Here is a 21,846-nt window from a genome sequence, read left to right as displayed (position 1 = left end):
AATGTATACATATGCATAATAAAGGAAAAGAGTCAATCAATTTGAGAGGAAGTAGACAGGGATGAAGAGGTTAGAGGCCGGAGACATAGGAGAAATCAGAGGAAGGAAAGAGAAGGAGTAAAGTGATCTAATTATGTTTTAATTAACATTATAAACTAATGTCTTATAACGAGTGTTTCTAAAGCAAACAGGACAGGAACAAAAGGACAAGAAACTTAAGTTCTTGGTCTGATGAAAGAACTAGGTATTTCCAACCAAAAGTTTATTTAAAACAGCTGCTAATGCTTTGTGGGGGAAAAAAAGGTGACTATCACATTTCAGTAGGAAACAAATGTTGATTGCACGACAGCATGCAGCCGATCCATGCCGCAAAGGGAGTGTGTATTCACATATAGACACCCAACGGAACTGCGTCTCAAAAAAAAAAAAAGAAAAGAAAAGAAAAAAAGCTAGCCAAAACTGGGGAGATTTTTTTAATGTTTTGGTCTGGAGAAGTTTTTAGTAACGAGCCTATTTTAGAAATAAAATGATAAATGCCATTTTATACTGAAAAAGTAAAGTTATAAGAAATATGTAATTTCTATGAATTCTAACAAAATAAATTACAGCATGCCAAACTATACATAAAGTTGAATCTGAAATGCAAAGAGAAATTTTTAGGAAAAAAAAAACACAACAGAAATCTCTAGTAAATTTCCACCAGCTCAAACAGCCAACAAAGTAGAAAAGGACCTGAATAGCAATGCTATATAACTACCACTTCGTGTAACTGGAGTGAATTAGAATATGTTTAAGTTAGAATTTAAATCAGAAGGTATTTAAAATAAGACGTTTTGAAACTAGATTTTTTTTTACTATCTCTATAATATTTACTAAAAAATATATTTGAATTAAAGAAACTAGGAAGTTACAAACTCCTGCTCTTGGGAGACAGATGAAGATTTAATGGCACATAGTCATCGTACACGGTGCTGCATTTCACAAAGCTAATTTCTTTCAACTACATTATATACTTTGATCGTCTGCATCGGTCCTCCCATTCTGTCCCTTTCAGGCTTGTCCTCCGACAGCATCACAGGAATATACAAAAAGGCCTACTGATACATGAACAGAACAGGTCTTCAGAAGGGGCTCACAGGCAAGTGTCTGTGTGTCTGGGTGCAGCTTTAGTATCAAGTCAGGGCTTTAAAACAGGGCAGAAAATGAGAAATAAATTGGGGTGAGCAAAGTTAATCTCCAGCTCATTACAAGATAAGTTTATCTCAAAGATTTCAACATAAAAATTCAAGTACTTAGGGAAAATGCTAATGTATATTTTCTTTTGTATGTATACAATGTCTTTGCATGTGTTTATAAGTGTGCACGTATGTGCACATGTATGTGGTAGCAAGACTCCCCCCCCCTCTTTCTCTCGCTCTCAAATACACACACACACAAACACATCCAACAAGATGTTTATGTAAATTAGAAAAAGACACCTGATTAAAAACCTACTAAGAGCAAAATATACTATTTATTGGCCTGTAATCCCAGCATTTGAGACATTGAGCCAGGACTTGATGAGGCTGAGGCTCACAGCAAAACCATCTTAAAGGATAAAAACAGCTAAAGTAAAACAAAGGACGTGTACCATTTCTAAAAGAAATACAAAAAATAAATCAGCACATGGGAAAATAGGTTCAACATCACAAAATTAACAAAACAGTTATACACTATTTGTTAACTCTCAAGTAGCCAACTCCCAATGACTCAGTGTTATGCAACTCAACCCTCTTCAGAGAAGCATCTATTTGCAGTATATTGGGGATTAACACCCAGACCCACAACTGGCCAAGGTGCAAAGGATAAAAGGCTATGGAAAGCTCAGCCCCGTGGGGAACATACTTATTACACCCACTCTTCCAAAATCTGGAAGGTCACTGGGGAAGACCGGGTGGAAAGACAGTAAGAACCAGAGGTAGCAATGACCCCAAAGAAACAGCATCTTCTGGACAGAGCAGGACGACTGCACGCGTGAGTTCATCGTGTTTGTGACACCATGCACAACTCATATGCAAGACCAAGCCAGATCAAATCTCAGCATGGAGAGGGGAAATGGAAGTGAAATCTCACCCCGCAGCCATGGAGCTATTGGAAACCAATTGCTGCCGGGAGAGGTAGAAAAGTTTTCCCTACGAGTATAGTCCTGGGAAGTCAACCACAACAAGGGAAAGCCACACATGCAAAGAGTATTTGGACAACACAAGTTGTACTTGATCATGGTTTAAAATAATTTTTTAAATGACACAAAGCTGAATGAGCAGGAAAGGAAATATAGATCTGGAAGGAGTTCAGAGAGAGTTAAAAATGATCCAAATGTATACAAAAAATTAAAATGCATTAGTGTTTGCCATGGGAAGTTGCAGGTACCCTGAAACTCAAGTTACAGATAGTTTTGAGCTGCCATATAGGTGCTGGAAGTTGATCCTGGGTCCTCTGGAAGAGCAGTCAGTGCTCTTAACTGCTGAGCCATCTCTCCAGCCCCTATGTATAAAATTTTTAAAGAACTGATAAAAATATATATTCAAAGAAACTAATTGATCCCCTCAAGGTTCAGAATCAATGCAGAAGAGGAGGAGGAAAGATTACAAGGGCCAGAAGTGTTAACTAGCTTCAAAGAAACATCATTGACCAGACACAAGAGAGCAGATGCACACAGCGACTCATGGGAACCGTGGCAGCACTGAAGACCTGCAGGAGCTCCAGCCGGACAGAATTGCAGGATGGAGGAGACGTGAGTACAGAGTTCCGCTCCCGCCATAGTGATTCACAACTGATGCCTGATGGGAGTGGGGAAATCAGTGTTTGTCAACAGGGTGTCACTTGGTAGATCAACCACACTCAAGTGCAGGTCTCATGCCCAGGAGTGGTTGGACAACACAAATTGGAATCTGTGTTTTGGGGTATGGAAGTGGTTTGTTGTTTGGTTGTTGTATTCTTTACCGTTTTTTTTTTTTTTTTTTTTGAAAGAGAGAACATGAAGATGGGAAGGTAGGAAAATGGGAGAGGATCTGGGAACAGTTGGGGGGAAGGAATGAATAAGAACAAAATATATTGTATGAAATTCTCAAATAATAAGCAAAAACAATAAAAAGAAAAAAACTTAAGGAAAAAAATTTTTACTATTTATCAAAGAAGTACAAACCATCCATTGATACATTGGGAAAATAGGTCTAAGTCACAAAGTTAGCAGTTATTTCACCATTAACTTTTAAAACTCGAAATCCAGCATTCATAACATAAATAGTAAAAAACGCCTTTTATGGGGAATTACAAACTGGTACAACGCTGGAGAGGCAGATGGCATAAAATGTGTATTTCAAAGGAAATGTACCCTATACATAGTAACTTGATAACATAGATTCAACTCCAACCACACAGGAATTTTTTTTCTAGGAATTTATCTGAAGACAAAAAGAGGACATAAGGATGCGGAGACCATGATGTGTCCTGCAATGTTGTTGGTGACTTTTGGAAAGCAGAAAGGATTTAAACACCCAGTGGTACAGAATCTGCGTGAACCATTACACCTTAGCAACTCTTGGAACACTGATATGAAAAAATACTAATCACACATTGTGTGTGGAGATAAAAGCAAACAATAGCATAGTAATGATAGCAAATTTGAAAAAATAGCAAAGAATGTTTGTGTTCATTAAAAATATTTTTGTTCAGGAAAACGTTTAGCAAAATATCACATTCTGATGTTTTGGTCAGGATCTTGTATCTTCCCTGCCAATCTCTGTAATTTTTTTCTTTAATCAAGTGCTGCAACATAATCACTGCTAAGACAATGAGAGTGGTTGTAACGATGCACTGAAATTAAGCTCTTCCTCTTAAAGAGCTCAGGCGGCTGGCTCTCTCCTCACTGTGGAAGGAAGCACTATGGTTCCCATAAGTGGAAAAAAAGATGTGGCCTGCCAGCACCCCGAGGGACTCTTTCAGTAAGATGATTATAGCTGCTATGACAACAGGGGAGGATGTGACGTCACAGAATCACCCAGTGACTTCGGTATTCCTGTCCCAGTGCAGAGTTCTTGAAGCCAGCTGGAAATCCAGCAGAGACCTCATTAAGGGCATCTGCTCAGTAATTACCACAAGTTTCCCCTCATCACACATCCAGCTCTGAAAACAGCCCAGCCGTGGAACTCCAAGGGCCCCCAACCTTGCACTCTGTAGAGCTCAAACTGACAGTGAGCAGAGATGTCAAGTTCCAGCCATCAGTCAAAGCACCCTTAATCAATGGAGACCAGGAGGCGAGAGGCAGAGGACATTTAGTGAAGCCACAGTACACTAAAGCCTCAAGATATTTAACTAATGCATTTTATATTGCATGTCCACGGCACATTTAGACGGTTTCCGTTAAAGAAAATCTAATGTGCCTCTAACACACTGGAAAGATGGCAATGACTGCTCAACGCAGCAGACAGTCCACTGCAGTGTCGGAATGTATAATGAATGCTCCTATAAGGAGTACAAAGTCCCAAGATCCTATTCACACAGCACCAGCAGAGAGCCCTGCATAGAGACAGGCAAACTGTTACAGGGGAGGCAAAGAGACAGAAAGGGTTTCAAATCCCAGCCCTATTACTGAGTCTCCTGAGCCTCAGCTCCTATACTTGTAAACTGAGAATAATAATGAGCCAAAGGTTTGATGAAAACGTGTGCCCAGGACTCAAACAAGAAGCTCCCTCAGAAAATCTTTCTGGGGCAAATTAGATGAATAAGTCAGTGAATTATTTGTTCCTTTATGAAATTTTAACTCCCGGAGTTTTCCTGCAAAAAAAAAAAACCCCTTTGTCAGGAATGGGAGAGATCACTGTTGGCCAGTAAGGTCCCACAGACCCCCACTATTACAGGCTATTGCCACTGCACTTGGAAACGCCCACAGAACATTATGGTAAGGCATGACTGTTGAAAATACCACACACTAGAGTCACAGAACATGGAGAAGTCAAGGCAGCACTAACCCGGAAGCTTCATCCCTGCTGGGTAGCCTTCACAATGCCGAAGGTGCCACTATGCAGCTCCCAGAGGTGAAAAGCAGTTGTCAGTCTTCCCCAGCTGTGAGCTCTTCAGCTACAACAATGACTGACCTTGTAAGACGTGCCCACTGGTGGCACGTACACCGTAGGAATAACCAACCGTTTTCTGATTGGAATAAAGCCCTGCTCCACAAGATGAACCCCATACCTGTCACTGATATTAGGCCAAGAACCTAAGGATAAACAGGACATAGGCCCTACCAGAGAAACTACTACTCTTATGCTGTTAAATGGACATTGTATCAAACCAAATCCCAATTGCTTGACGCTATACCCATAAATCAATGTATTTCCCAACACTCATCTATTTGCAAAAGACAGTGACAAACGCAGATACCCAAAACTTGCCAAAGAACAAAGGATAAGAGACCTGATATTCTTCCATAAAGAACCATATATACCACAACCCCCCTCTCGAGGCTCAGGGATCATTGCAGACAAGGGGGCGGAAAGAGGATGAGCCAAGGGCAGTAAGCAACTACAAGAAAACATCCGGGCACAGAAGGCCAGCTTTGTATGTAAATTCGTGTGACACTGCTAGACCAAAGTCTATGCTAGACCAAATCCCAGCATGGAGAGAGAGGGGTTTGGGCACCCAACCCCACGGGGCAGTGGAGCAAACAGGATGTGAGCTGCCAGGAGAGGGAGAGACAGCACTAAGAGTATAGGTAAGCTGAGCATGCTGCAGCGGAAGGACACACATCCAAGAATACCTGGGCAGCATAAATTGGACTTCAAGGGTTTTTAAAATACAAAAAGGACACACAATCAGATGTGTATGGAAGAGGAGTGAGTGCATCTAGGAAGAGGTGGAGAAGCAGGGGCGAGTATGAGCCAAACATATGTGAGATTCAAAACACTTGAGGAACTAATTTTTTTGTTTGTTTGCTTGCTTGTTTGTTTGTTTCAAGACAAGATTTCTCTGTGTTAGCAGTCCTGGGTGTCCTGTAACTCACTTTGTAGACCAGGCTGGCCTTAAACTCACATTGATCCGGCTGCCTCTGCTTCCTGAGTGCTGGGATAAAGAGTGTGAAACAACACGCCTGGTTAGAACTAAATATTTTTTTAAGTTTCATATATTCATCCTCTCTCTGATACACTCTTTCTTCCTTTCCCTCTCTCCATACCCGTGTGTGTGTGTGTGTGCGTGTGTTTGTCTCTCTATATACTGCTATTATGATGCTAAAATATTATACTATTCATGGTATATCTCTATCCAGCCCAGAATGATCCCCAAATTTCTTCTATTCCAACCTATTCCTACCATTTTAGCCCAGTGATTCCTAAACAAAGCTGCATATCAAAGTCACCCCAAGATCCTCTGCCTAGGCCTCATTGCCCAATTGTAACAAGAAGCAGACAGCTGCTACCCACTCCGTCCCCATCCCTACAAACACACCAGATGCAGCTGATTCCTAGTTCCACAAAACTTAGTTCAAGAACTCTCTGCTATTGCTGATATGGTTGCAAAATCATGTAGACACTTTGGCAACTCCTAAAAGTTACATGCGAATTTACTCACAACCCGGCAATTCTACTCCTATAGATTCTCCCCAGAAACTAGACATAGATGTCCAAAGTTTTGTACATAAATGTGTATAACAATATTGTTTGTAAGAGCCCCAAACTGCACATAACTGTGCCCACTGGATTCGTCCTGTGACCATGGGAACCTAGGAAAGGATATTAGCAGAGGTTATCGCTGAATAATGAGGGTTTTTTTTCCTGATCTACTAAAATTAATATGGATCATTTACAGAAAATGAAATTAGTATGCTATCTTTATTTTGTTAAGAAAAGAATTAAGTAGCTAGGAAAATGGACGACCTACTAAGCTAGGAGCCTATAAGACTTCAGCATTGTTCCCAAGAGGGAATTAAAGTTCAGAAGGACACAGGAAAACCCAGTTATGAAAAGGAAAGGTGAACATGTCGGAAGAGTTGGCTGTTATGGGATAGCAAGACCATTCAACAAACACCCACTGATTCTCCATGGAGCGTAGGGAAAATAAGTTTATAAACACAACATTGGTCTTATCGCTTCCCCTTAAAATGGTTCATTGACTCTCATTGCTCTTGAAAAAAAAAAATATTTACCAATGAGGCTTTTAATCAGACCTCTGTGTGCCTCCCCAACCTCTTCCTGGCCCGGCTGTCTCTGCTACCAACCCAACAGATCATCTCACCCTCTAGCCCCAGGGCCTCTGTTAAGTCTACTGAGATCCACACATGTGTTCAGCACACACTGCTGTAGTCCACACAGCACCTAGACCTTTCCATCATACAACAATACACAGGTGGACAGAAAATGCCAAGTCAGGGTTGGTCCTTTATATCACACTGGTACCTACCAAGACAGCTTGTATGTAGTAGAAACCCCATAAAGACTGGCTCAGTGGGCAATTACACACCTTAACCAGGGAGGGGCACTATGCAGTGTGAACCCAGACACAAGCATGGACCATGGAAAGCTGCAGAACTCTTCCTGGGAGGGTAGACTTGACCCCTCTGGCAATGGGGAAATCTATTAGAGGTTTTGAGACTGGCAGACCAGAAAATCTACTGTACTTGAGTGTAACTAGATGAGGTGGAGGCAAAGACATGGGAAAAGAAGGCTAGGGTAGCTAATTAGTCTCCGGTTTAAATAGTCTAAGTTTCAGAACTGTGAGGACGAGATCCATTTCTCTATCCCCTCCCCACCAAGCACCCTCTTCCTGGAAAGGACTGCTCCCCCCCTATTTCAGGAGGCAGGGATCCACGCATTTCAAGAGGCAACAATAAAACAGATTTCCTTACCCAGTCAGCACATACTCATCTGTAAGATGGAGCTAATTGTGATATTGCAGGACCTGATGTGATGAAATCTTGCTTAACAACTGCATAGTCACCCCAAAATGGGCTTCTCAAAATAGTCACTAAGTCCAGGCTTATGGTCTTACACAGATGGACTAAAACATGCACCTTTTAAACTTTTTCAAGGTTTCAAACAGTTGGCCTCATAAATGTGCTGAATAAGAATGGAAGAAAATGCCCTGTAATAGAAAGTTAGGTTTCTCTGGGGCCCTGTAGACCTTTAGGAGCACACTCAGCTCAGAACACAACAAACTCCGTCTCCCACAGGATGCTGGTGTCCCTTCAATACTGAGCTGCCTGATCACTACAAGCTCTGTCTCCACAGGATACTGGAGTTCCCTTCAATCTAACAGGCTTGATCAAAAACTTTAAAGTAACTTCCAACCGTTAAAGAATCACGAGTCATTAGACACAGGGGGCTCTCTGGGAGATTCTAAAATAATGACTTTAAAATAGAAATCCATTCCCTCTCCCACCACTGCCTAAATCCTCTGGTTTAATTTGGGCTATTTGGTGATGGAGGAAGGTCATTGGTTAAAAAATAAAGAAACTGCTTGGCCCTCATAGATTAGAACATAGGTGGGTGGAGTAAACAGAACAGAATGCTGGGAGGAAGAGGAAGTGAGCTCAGATGCCATGCAGCTGCTCCCCAGGGCAGATGCGATGAAGCTCCGACCCAGGATGGACGTAGGCTAGAATCTTCCCGGTAAGTGCACCTTGGGGTGCTACACACATTATTAGAAATGGGCTAGTTCAGGTGCGAGAGTTAGCTGAGAAGAGGCTAGATATAATGGGCCAGGCAGTGTTTAAAAGAATACAGTTTGTGTGTTGTTATTTCGGGGCATAAGCTAGCCAGGTGACCAGGAGCTGGGGCGGCAGGAACACAGCCCTTAGCTCCTACTACAATTTGGGTCCAAAGGGGAAGGAAGATGATGCTAGGTTTCTCCAGGGGCCACACAGAGATCAAAAGAGTCAAAGGGCTAGGAGGGTCTCCTGCTCCATGATGACAGAGCAAACACCGAAGCCCACAGAACTTCTTCCAGATTTGGAATGAACTAAGGCAAGAAGGGTGGGGAGGAAAGGGAGCACTTACAGAGGTCTCCTTATTGGGGGCAGATCATAGGATATAGACAGCGTCCTTTGATTGGGAAATAAGATGAAGAAATTTCAAAACAAACAAAAGAAAAAAACTCACTATCCTAAGAGCTGAGCAATTCAACTTCGAGATAGTCTAAACGTGTAGAAGGAATAGTTTTTCCATCATATATGTCTCAATAAATTCTCAAATGGTCTCTAATAGCCATAATACACGAATAACAAGAGACACAACTCAGCAGGCCCGATGCAGTGTTCCAACCCAGAATGCAAGAGGGGAAGGGGGAATTGAGCTGCACTGAGCCCCCACTTGTTAGTCTGACCTTGGGAAGGTCACTCCTGCAACTGTCTGCTTTCAGCTTGGGGAACTAAACCTGACTACCTCTACACAGCCCTCCCCTGGTCAGAACAGGGGATCCCTCTGTCTCTTGAATAGCCTCTTTGGAATTCTTCCCAGGTCACTCTGCCGTGTATCAGGGAGAAGAAGCACCGCCAGCTGGAGAGACAAAAACAGGAGTCAGAGACAGCCTCAGCAGCAGCAGCAGCAGCAGCATGTGTGGCTTGACTCTCATGGACAGAGTCCTGAGTGGTCTGGGCCTCTGTCCAATAGCAACTGCCCTCCACCAAGTGAAAACCATCTCCTAGCAGTTCTGCCTCCAAGCCACCTGCGCCCCTTGGGGAAGGACTGGTTCTCGGGCCAAGCTCTGGCTGTACTCCAGCACCCACCTGCCAACAGCCCAGGAAGTGCCAAGGAGCTCTCCCCAAAGCAGCTGGCGCCAATTACTCAGAACCAGCTGGAAGCATTGGCTGGGGAGAGGCAGGCCTCCAAAACCCTGGCCTGGGTACCGGCACTTGATATAAGTGGCTGACTTGGGGCTTGGGAGACAGCTGAGGAAAGCAGCATTGGGGAAGTAGCCACGTGTGTGCCTGTGAGTCTTCCGTGCTTCCTGGCTTCACCGTTTCTCCATCATCAGCACCAAAGGCCTCCCCTAAGCAGACACTGGGACCGTGCTTGGTTCCCTCATTGCTGGTCCCGTAGTAACCTCCCAGCAACACAACAGAGAAGTAGCCATTACCCCCAATACTAATGAGAGACCTGAGGCCACAAGAGCAAAAGGTGCCAGGGTTATGACTAGAGCTCAGGTCTTTAAAGTCACTTCCATCTCCACATGGCCTCCCAACATAGTAAGCTCAGCACTGCTGGCGAATAGGGTCTCACTTTGCAAAACTATCACAAGTGACATATCTTCAAAGGTAGTTAACCAATGGGAGTTCTTAGAGGCCCTCCAGGAATCCAGCATAAGGAGAACGGAAGCTGGTGGGGGAGGGGAACAATGCCATGGGCACCAAGAAGAATGCCTTTTGAAGGAAAAGGCCAATATCAATAATCAAACTAACTTTTCAAGAAGCAGTTTACATGAGTGTCTGATCAAAGAGAACTCAGAGCTGGCTATTAAAATTTTCCTATTATGAATAAGAAACAATTGGGAACTGAGGATATGACTCAATGGCATAGCATCCCCCTGGCTTGTACAGGGCCCTGGGTTCAATCCTCAACACTGGAAAAACCTGTCAAGCTACTTACTGTAGGTACATACTGAATAGCAGATCTCTAGAGCTATTCTTTGGGCTTGACTGAAACTTCAGAAATTAAGCTATTTTATTTAACTTAAAGTCTGTTTTTCTGGGACTAAAGAGATGGGTCATCAGTTAAGAGTCACCCTGGGTTTTGATCCTACTTCATGTTCTGGCTTTGTGGGAGCCTGGACAGTTTGGATGTTCACCTTCCTAGACCTGGATGGAGGGGGGAGGACCTTGGACTTTCCACAGGGCAGGGAACCCTGACTGCTCTTGGGACTGGAGAGGGAGGAAAAGAGGAGTGGGGGGAGGGGGAGAAGGGCGGGAGGAGGGGGAGGGAAATGGGGGCGGGGAGGAAGCGGAAAATATTTTTTTTCAATAAAAAAAAAAAAAGAGTCACCCTGGACCAGCAAGAAATGGCTTCCTTTTTTCACAGAATCATGTCTGTGTGAGAAGTAGTGAGAGGGAGGGAGGGAGGGAGGGATGACAGGCTGGCTTCTGACTGGCTGGGAGTCTCAGAGCAGCCAAAATCCTCAGCTAAGAAGCAAAGCTCTGAGCCTCAATTCCCCCCCACCATGTCAGATGGGGATCTACATATGATAAACCCACAACTAATATCATCCTAAGTGGAGAAAGGCTTGAAGTGATTCTACTGAAGTCAGGAATGAGACAGCGACGTCCACTTTCTTCGCTCCTTTTCAATATTGTGCTCGGGGCTGGAGAAATGGCTCAGTGGTTAAGAGCATTGCCTGCTCTTCCAAAGGTCCTGAGTTCAATTCCCAGCAACCACATGGTGGCTCACAACCATCTGTAATGAGGTCTGGTGCCCTCTTCTGGCCTGCAGGCATACACGCAGAAAGAGTATTGTATACATAATAAATAAATAAATATTTTTAAAAAATCAATATTGTGCTCAAAGTACTAGCTGGAGCAATGAGGCAAGAAAGGGAAACTAAAGGGATAGAGGCAGGGAAAGAAGAAATCAAACTGTCCCTATTTGCAGATGATATGACACTATACATTAGAGATTCCCCTGTGCACCCCACCTTCAAAATGCCAGAAAGCATCTAGAAACAATAAACATATTCAGCAATATGCCAGGATACAAAATTTCAGTGGCTTTTCTATACACCTACAACAAACACAGAGAAGAGTGGAAGGCACTCCTATTCACAATGGTCACAATGTAAAAGAACTCTCTAGAAATAAACCTAACCAAGGAAGCAAATGACCTCTACAAGGAAAACATCAAACCTCCGAAGAAAGAGACCAGAAAGTGGAAAGACATCTCATGTTCATGGATTGGGAGAATTAATACTGTGAAAATGACCATCCTACCAAAAAGTGTTTACAGATTCAGAAACAATCACAAGCAAAATCCCTGTTTCATTCTTTACAGAAATAGAAAAAAAAACTAACCTAAAATTCATTTGGAAACACAAAAGACCCACAATAGCCAAAGCAATGCTAAGCAAAAAGAACAATGCTGGTGGAATTACATTCCAGTTTTTCAGGTATACCATAGAGCCATAGTAATAAAAAAAAAAATTGGTGCAAGCACAAAAACAGACATGTAGACCAATAAAACAAAATTGAATGCCCAAACATGTTTACATGTAACTTCAGCCATTCAGTATTTGATAAAGATACCAAAAACATACCCTGAGGGAAAGGCAGCATCTTTAACGAACGGTGCTGGGGAAAAATGAATGTCTGCATGTTAGAGAATGTATTTAAACCCATATCTACCATCTTGCACAAAAACTAACTCCAATTGAATCAAAGACCTAGACGTAAAACACTGAAACTCCTAGAAGAAAACACAGGCAGACCCTACATGACAAAGGTGCAGCCAAAGCTCTCAGTCCCGTATGATGAAGAGGATGTCTGTAGAATCTCTGCCAGCTATACATCTAACAGAGGATTATTAGCCAGAATATATACAGGATATATAGAATATCCAAGGGGAGAGGGAAGCCCATCCAAAGAGCAAGTTCTCAAAAGAGGGGAAAAATGATGGCTAAGAAATAGTTCAAAAACTTCTTTCTTGCAATAGACATAAATTATTACAGAAAATAAGCCAATCAAAATGTAGAGTCGGATCCAACTGATAAATCTAGAACACAATCCCTGCACCTAAGACTCGGGGATTTTGAAAGAGCCAGAGGAGCAAAAGATTTTCTGTGAGATGATGTCTACTAGTGATGTCAGAAGCTACACCCATGAAGTCCCACCAATGTGACAGTCTAAACATGAGCTGATCAAGGAGGACACCAATAGACATGCTAAAATTGACGGGAGAAAGTCCGTGAGGCCTCAGTACTACACACACACACACACACACACACACAAACTATAGGCAACTAAGGAATGCTGATTCCTTCTGAAAATGGGGAGAGAAACTCCCATTCTCTCATTTTCTCTCTGAAAAATGAGCTGTGGGTATTATCAAAAGAGATCAAAGACTCCACACTGGGTGCTTTAGCAAGAAAAGGTGTGTCTGTGTTTTTGCAGACAACGCTCTTTCACAAGAAAAAGGATCTGTTTGCTTTGCAGGAGTCAGGATCTATAAATCCACTTAACACCAACCCCAAAAGACACTCAAACTCCAGAAGACAAGAAAAATATGTCCAAATAACTAGGTCCTACTCCACTCCACACACGTTCCCATTCATTTCACATTCAAATGCTCATTCCCAGGAATGAGCCAAACCAAAGCCAACCACACATGAAGTTGTGCACATGGACATTAATTAAAGTTAATCATGTCCATCACAGGTTTGCATCACAAGTCCAATTGTGTCCTACAGGTGGAAGGTAAGTTGGTAGTGCTTTCTACGTTTGCCACTTGTTGACTTGTCCAGACCCTCTTTACCACACACCTGTTCCCATGATTCCCTGAGTAAATCATAGAAGAGAACACAAAGCCACTCACCCTGAGAACCCAGGAGAACCGAACTGGACTAGAAACCTAATGGCAGACAGACTAGCAATCCCCATTCTTTTACATGATCTTCTTCTAGAGAGTATGGGATTATACTACCTAAGACCCTGGCTCTTTCTGGGTTTGCTGGAATCTGAGCTGGTCCAGCAGACCTAACAAAGCCCCAGATCTCTCTTCATTAAGATGGTAGGCTAGCCTCAAGCCCAGGCAGAAACTACCCCCACTGTGGGAGGCAGTATGATGTTCAGAGGCGAGCCTGGTGGGAGATGCCAGGCATGGGTGGTTTCATCTCAACCTTGCCATTTCCTTCCTATGTGATGTCTACAAAATCACCTCACCTCAAAACTTCCATATGGGAGCATATGACCTATCATCTTTCAGAGCTGTCATGATGGAGTGTGTCAGGTGAAGTACCAGTGGAGAAGCCTAGACCACAACCCACAGCTACTCTGTTTACACAGAGCCCATTTTCAGTTTTGGCATCAGTTCCCAAGAGCATCTGCAATCTGAGTACAAGGACGCTTAGTCCAACTTTCCAAAGCTTGCTCCATGGGAATGTTACTGATGTTTAAGACCAGTCCCAACTCTTGAGGGCTGTCCTTCACCACAGAATATTAACTCCTCTGGCCTCCCTTCACTATCTCAGTCAGGTTTTCTATTGCTGTGATAAAACACCATGACCAAAAACAACAGGGAAGTGAGGTGGTTCATCTTACATCTAAAAGATCAGGGCATGAATTCAAATAGAGCAGGAACCTAGAGGCAGAACTGAAGCAAATGCCTTGGAGGAACATTGATTACTGGCTTATGTCCTGTGGCTTGCTCAGCTTGCCTTATGGCATTCAGGCCCGCCTGCCCAGGTGTGACACCACCCCTATGGGACTGGACTTCCCATATCAATAACAAAAAGAGAAAATGCCCCCCAGAATGGCCTGTAGCCAATGACATTTTCTCAATAGTGGTTCTCTCTTCTCAATGACTAGCTTCTATCAAGTTGACAAAAATCTAAGCAGGACACTATATACTCCCCAGGCAATTCCACTTCTAAAATGCTACATCTGTCCACATTCCCCTGGGGCATTTCTCTCCTGAGAGAGTCATAGGCCCAGTGAGAACCAGGAGGGAAGTACGCCCTCCCCAGAGAAAGGACAGGGATCTGCTGAGGATGAGGGGGCATTTACAAGATTGTCACAGCTCCTGTCTCTCAACTACCTTGACCCCAATATTCCCTTATCCCCATATGCCTTGCCAGAAGAATCTTTTGAGTCTTCAGGGCCATTTAAATTCCTTAAGCATAATCCTTTGACCCAAATTTTTTACAAACTAGTAGACTAGAGGAAGAAGTGGTTCCTATAACAGAAGGTTAGATGCCGAAAAGAAAGAGTGATCTGGAGACACCAAGACCTCCTCAGGATTCTCTGCTATGTGATATGAGGGTGGCACCCTGGTCTATACTGCTGAAGCACAAGGTGAATCAGTAGGATTTCAGCACAGACTCTGACTGACATACATTGATGCTGCAAAGAAAAGGGTCTTGCTAGCAAAAACTACATGCAACATAGATGACAAAATTCACTTGAAAGACTTTCAAACATATATAATAACACATACATACATAATACATACACACATATATAATGTATCTATGAATATAATGTACATTAGTTCATATCAGCTATATAGTTGTTATATGATTAGCATATGGTATATCAAACTAACCAACATATAATGATAATGTGGTGTGTAAAATTAATATGTACTACATAAATTAATAGGTTTTTAAATTAATCAGTGATGACTTTCCCAAGGTAAAACAGTCAAGGAAAATGAGAAGGCAATTTTACAAAATAGTGAAACTTGTTGAATTGAGATGCCACAATCCACCTCTCAAACTAGAGCCCTTTTTAAGTAAGCCATAGTGTCCAGCATTCATGAGAGCAAGGAAGGACTTTGATACACTAATAATGGGAGCATAAAGTAGCAAGAGCTCTTTCCAGACAACAGTTAAGCAAAACATTTTAAAATCCCTAAACTAAAAATGGGTATTCTTTGAACAAGAAATTGCACTTCAAGAAGCTTAATCATAAAGTACTTGTAATCCAAAGTGGATTCGTTGCCGTTAATGCTCACTCGGCAGATGAGATTGTTTATTTATTACAAACTGTAGCTATCACCTTGAAGACACTCATGTTTAAATAGATCTTACAATAAGGGGAAATTATATCCTCAAGGGTTTTGTTTTTATCGTTACCCACAAGGATGAAAAGTGAGAGCCTAAGGAACTCACAAAAGGTGATTGGTTTAAGGGAATAGTTCTCATAGGCCAGGAAGCCAAACTAATAAGATATTATTAAATATGAGATTTCCAAACACTATATTAAAATGTGTCTCTATAAAAAATGTATTGGAAAGTATAAACAAGGAATATTAACATTTATCAGTGAATGATATAAGAGGTGAATTTCTTTGTTTCCTTTTTTAATATCTGCATTCTCTAAAATGTCTATATTGGCCTAAAAATCCAAAATGTTTTTTATCACACTTACTAATTTTTACTTTATAATGTATTTCTGCAGACACAGCATATAACCAGAAGTGTAAAATCCCTGAATAAAGATCCAAAGTCTGTCTTCATAAACTACTCATATATTAGTTTAATATCTTGAACAAGTGCAACAATTACTGCTTATTGAGTTTTTGTCATGTGGCAGACACATCATGCAATACAGTAAAATTCAATAGACATTTGTTGATGGGGATGACAGACGACAGGATGAGAAGAGTAGAAGCCCAGCAACTATGAGTCAAGTTTGTAGCTCGCATCTCTCAGAGGCCAGTTCTCGTTGGGGGGCCTTCTGACCACCAGGCTATAGGGTTCTGCTAGGCTAGCAGAACTTCCCTTAATGGGAGGATCGTAGGCGGAAGAGGATCATTCTAAGACCCTACATCTTAGTGAGATACGGCTGTATGGAGGGTAAGGTCTGATGGGAACTACTTGGTAGAATTTAAAACTTACTTGGGAAAGTTTTTCTACTGGAGTCAAGAAAACTGAAATTTATGTGACCTTTACATGAGACAGTTCTGACCTTGGAAACTTTTCATTCACTTCTAAGACCCTTCCCTGGGCCCAGAGCATCACCTCTAGAGAGCAGAAAGCAAATAAGTAGTTCCTGGGAGTTGACAGTGCCCGAGGACTACCCACGCACTCCCATCAGCCATTCTAGGCTCTGGAGGTGAACTCCTGGGTCTGGGGTGGTGGTGGGGGAGGGGGGAAGGAAGGTCATTCCCTGGGGATGGAAAGTGAAGGAGGCAACAAGGGAATCGAGTTTCCAAAAGACAGGCATGACTTCCCTATGCCTGCTTTGGGGAACAACGGCAGTCCTGGCTGCAGAAACAACCCAGGAAAGTGTGGACAGGTGTGATCTGGTGTATCTGGGGAAGGGCACATGCTTATTCTGCTCCACTAACTCTGGAGTACTTCATGGGGGGTGCAAGTGACCCAGAGTCAAGTTCCTCATCACTGGTCTTTTCCTGGCGCCAGCACTTTCCTGCTCTAACTCCAAGCAGGTGAAGCCTAAAACAAAATAGCATATGCCGTCATTCTCAGAGATGTGGGGGGAAGACGGGGTTGAGGGTCTTGGTCACTTGAGTGACTGCTTTAAAAAGAACCTGAGAAGAGCATGTGGGTACCCACCTCAGACCTGCTGCCAGCCAAAGCAAACATTCCTAAAGGAAGCTGACCCAGGGCTAGCTCCATCTCCCAGGTGGGCTCAGCTCCCAAGAGGATAAAGATGCCAGGCCTTGAAAAGCTGTTTCAAAACAGCAGAAACTCAGAGTAAGACTGGAGGCCTGACCTTTTCAAATGCTGGCCTCCAGTGACTGAACACGGTGGTCAGCAACCTGAGGACACTCCCAGCCTCTTCTGTCTCTCCCCTCTTCGTGAACAGGAGAAAAACAAACCATTTGAAATTCCCAATACACAACTCCCCGACACCCCAGCTTTTTTCTTTCTCTGAAACATTCCAGTCACAATGGGCATCATCCCTCCCTGCCTGTCTGCCTGCAACCCGCCACTGGGAGCTCAGGACTCTAAAAGGACCTTGTGTGACTCTCTAGTGCTCTCTCCCTCCCTCCTGTTAGTCTTTTGTCCTCACATCTCGGTCCCTAAACTTCTGACTTTTCTGTTACTCTTTGTCTCTGTCTGCCCACTTCCTTCTCGGTCCTTTCCGACTCCTCTTTCTCCTCGTTCTTATCTCCATCTCTGCCTCCATCCATCCTCTTCTACACCTTACCACCCAAATCTCAGCGTGGAATGAGCCATTCAAAGAGGTGTAATTGAAAACTGACTCCAGGATGCTAGCTAGAGCAATGGAGTTGCAGGGACAGCCCGAACTGGGCTTCCCCAGGCAGGTCAGATTCCCCAGGGCTCCCTCCAGTCAGCACCCTCCGACCCAGACTCCCATGCCCACCCCCTCCCCGCTTAGAACTGGCCACCGCCACCGGAGGGTGTGCGAGGACGCCAAGAACGGCCCGGATACAAAGTTCTCACCGATAGTGAAGCTGTACCCATCGATGCTGAAAGTGGCGCTCCTACATTTCTTGAAGCCCTCCTTCTTTTGGCTGGCGTCCGTCATGGTTTGTGCCTCTGTGGTCTCAGCTCGAGCCGGTGCCCAGCCTTCACTGCGCTGTCACCACAGACCCACGCTGGCTACGAGCTGCTAACGGCGGCTGCACGCACCTAGACCTGGGAGCTAACAACCAAGGCTCCCTGTGCAGCCCCTGCGCCCCCGCCACTGCCCCATCTCCAATCGGCTGCAGCAGCGACGGCAGGGGACTGGCGAGGCTGTGAGGCTGCGTGTGGCTGTGGGCTGGTCCGGGCTGCCGCGCCCCTTCGCGCTTTGCTCTCCGGAGCTGGGGGAGGTTGGGAGACCCCGAGGGAATGGCGGGGATTGACGTTCGTGCTTTTTCTAGGTGTGTTTTCTCTGGCAGAGTGGAAAGCTCCCCCAAAGCACACAAGAGATGGAGACGCCAACACCTCAGCCGTCAGACGCCCAAGTTTACTCCAAACAAGGAAGTAGAGCCATTGCCACGCCCACTTCCTCCCACAGCTGTCCCCAGGACTAGCCCAAGCCCCAATAATAGCACTTCTCGGCAGTCCCTGACCAGAAGATAATTACCAAACTAACTCTTTTGTGGGTAAGCATTTCTACATGAAAGCCCTAAGACGTGCAATTTACAACCTAACTTAAAGAACCCGAATTCAATCGGGGCTCCTCCGGCTTACCCCCTCCAACCTCCCACCCCGCTTCAAATTTGAGTTTGTTACCTGTGATGGACTCTGGGGATGTGTGGAGGTGGCGATCTCAAGAATCCTATAGCTAAGGTTATAGTGACAGAAGAGGGAATCCGGGCACAGGAAGGCTTGAGAAAGGTGCAGACTTGGGACTCAGGTTCTCTTTATGACCCCACAGCACAGCACGTGTCGCTGGGTTTTCCAAATGTCTAAAATGATAACGTTTACCAGACGCATGCTGGAGATGCACAAAGACCAGAGCTGAGTCCCACGGAGGGACCCTCTCCCACACCCAAGCTATCACAACGGTTAATTCAGCCTCATTTGCCGAGCAGCAATGTGTCACCATTAATGAAACTCACCAACATTAAGAGTCCAGCAAGTGCGTTGCTAGGCAGTTTCAGGAGACTTCAGAGGAAGAGGACAGTAGATCGGGGACTACTTGAACCCAGGTTGAACATGCCTAGGAAATTTAGTCTTGTACTTTTAAAGAAATGAGTTTGTTATGTCAAATTCTAGCTGGTACTTGAATGGCAAGCTCTCTTAGTGAAAACCTAGAGCCACATTTAGTCTGATAGTTTGAGGGCAAGATAAATTCGTCATAAAGACAACGGCATGGCAGACCTCATTTTTCAGAGAATTTGACCATCTCTTCACCAGAACTAGGGTGCAGCCAAGTCATGCTGCAATCCTTATCGTGTCCAGTCATGTCTGGAAGATGGAAGCGTGAGAAGAAGCTCACGGACTGACTCGAGGGTGATATCTAGGGCCACCACAAGCGAGGTGATCCAAAGGTGTTCAGAACTCCCAGACTCACGGTCCAGTTCTTTCAGTGAGAATCAGGTGAGGAAGCTTGTCAGACCTCGGACAGCGTGAGCATTCAGACAAAGTCATGCAGACACCGAGAAGTTTTCTGCGTGACAATAACTATTGTTTCAGCCACAGATTCTACAGGAGGGTTTTATGTGTAACATTTTATATGTATGTTGTGTGTATTTGACACAGCAATTAAAGTTTCTAAACACTCTCATTTTTCACACTTTAAACTTTTAAAATAAACATTTGCCTTCTTTCGTCCCAACAAAAGTCCTGAAGTAAGGAGCCAAGAAACCTGAGTTAGCATCTCCCATGCTGAATTATCTAGGGGGAAACCGCCTAAAGTGATGGAAATTTTTGCCTGAGTGAGTGAAATTCAAATGCTATTTTATCACACTTAACAGAAAAGCTTCTTGAAATATACTCCATCAAAAATAATAACAACGTGATCATTTACCTAAGTGTGGTTTAAAATAACTTACCTGAACAATTAGAACTGTTTAAAGACTCCCTCTCTCCCCCTGCATGGCACTCTTTCCCTGGCTTTAGAGACTGCACACCTACAGAATCACTGAATTCATTATCTTCTGTCGCAAAGCAGCCTTCTCCGTGCAGGTCTCTCACGCCAATGAAACCAGGTGAAGCTCAAGCTAACATGACGTGATGTAAGCCAGGGAAGGAGGCAGTTGGGTCTGAGAGCAAAATGAGCTTGTGCTTGCTCCCTCACAAGTGTTCCCTCCAGAAAGACTCTACAGCAAGCAAACCAAGTCAAAGCAACCCAGCAAATGCAGCCCCTCTCCCCTTTGAGTTGGAGTAAACATTGAAAGCCAAGTCCACCCTGCTCTGTTTCTATGAAATCTACGAGCTAAAGGTGGCTGTTACATTTTTAAAGGGCACACCCTTTAAAAGAACTCAAAAGTTGGAAGTGGTGGTGTACTCTTGCAATTCCAGCCTTCAAAAGACTGAGGAAGGAGGAATGCAAGTTCAAGACCAACATAAGCAAGACACTGACTGAAGGAAAAAATATTAAACAGGTAAATATTTTTATAAAAGACACTAGATCAAAAAAAAAAGCAAAACCCAAAACCAAGGTCATCTTGAACTCATGGCAATCCTCCTGCTTCATCTACCTAAATGTTGGGATTTACAGATATGCCTAGGTTGCTTTTATTGGTTTCCAATTTTTTTATTTCTAGAAAAAGATGAAGAACTACATAGTGTTTAGGAAATGTTCTCTGGACTTCCAGAGCTCAGCTTGTTCTTGGCTTTCCTTCTGTCCACAGACGATTTTTTTTCTGTTGCTGCTGAGCAGGGACTCAGTCACCTTCCCACTCCCCTCGCTTTGTTCAATGCCCTCATGCTGACTTTCACACACCTGTCTCAACCTAGCTCACCTTACTGAGAGCAGATATCTTGATGTAGTACTCTCTATCTTCCCATTTCTCCCCCGGAGTTCATTTGGAATACAAAGTAGGGGAGAAAGCTTTCATACACTTTCTCAGGCTCACCTGACCTTTACCCTCTTCCCAGCTGTTACCAGGGGAGGAGAATCTGTCAGCTAACTGGTTGGTGCTCCAAATCATTCCTTGGGTCAAACTCAGCATGGCAAACGTTTCTGCAGGGTTTGTCTGGCACCTCTGTGAAGGCTAGAAAAAGGGACCTTTCTTCTCTTGGAAAGCAGCTTCAGTTTGGGACAAACTCAGAGTTCAATGATTGGCCTCTTGACCAAGGTTGCACACAATAGCTCTTTACAATGGGTCAGTTCTGGGTTCCCACCATAATGCTCTCAGAACAGCACCAAGGCCACATTGTGACCTCTAAGAGTGCCACTCACATCTGCCCTGCCATTCACATCAGACGTCATTCTCATAGAATACCCACGAAATCCTGTCAGAACCTCGGTCTCGGGGTGCCTGACATCTCTCCAGACCTTTCCTGTGTTCTTCCCCGGGTCCAGGCTACCAACGACTCTCACAGAAACCCTGACAATAAATTCTACCCAGCTAGGATTTCTACTCCAAGTCATCAACTAGAAGCTAGGGAGATCTTTTAAAAAGAAAATTTTAGTAATGTCCTTCCGCTACCTAAAACACATCAATGACTCTTCATCATTGAGAATGAAATTTCAGAATAAAGAAAAAGCTCCTTCCATTGCCCCATGTGGCCTTACAGCATCTTGTGGGC

General features: G+C 43.8%; 1 protein-coding gene across 5 annotated transcripts in view; it reads right to left on the bottom strand.

Moving 5' to 3' along the window:
• Positions 1–21,846, bottom strand: part of Pde1c (phosphodiesterase 1C) — a 528,369-nt gene that overhangs the window by 437,837 nt on the left and 68,686 nt on the right. Inside the window, exon 1 of one of the 5 annotated variants that reach the window (XM_057762575.1) lies at positions 18,103–18,187. The exons of the other annotated variants lie outside the window; for them this stretch is intronic. Coding sequence (XP_057618558.1) covers positions 18,103–18,187 — 85 coding nt within the window. Of the gene's footprint in view, positions 1–18,102; positions 18,188–21,846 lie in introns of those variants that run through there. 5 annotated transcript variants of the gene reach the window in all.

The sequence above is a fragment of the Chionomys nivalis genome, chromosome 1 (assembly GCF_950005125.1).
Source record: "Chionomys nivalis chromosome 1, mChiNiv1.1, whole genome shotgun sequence".
Lineage (NCBI taxonomy): Eukaryota > Metazoa > Chordata > Mammalia > Rodentia > Cricetidae > Chionomys > Chionomys nivalis.
This window is presented reverse-complemented; position numbering and strand designations above follow the sequence as displayed.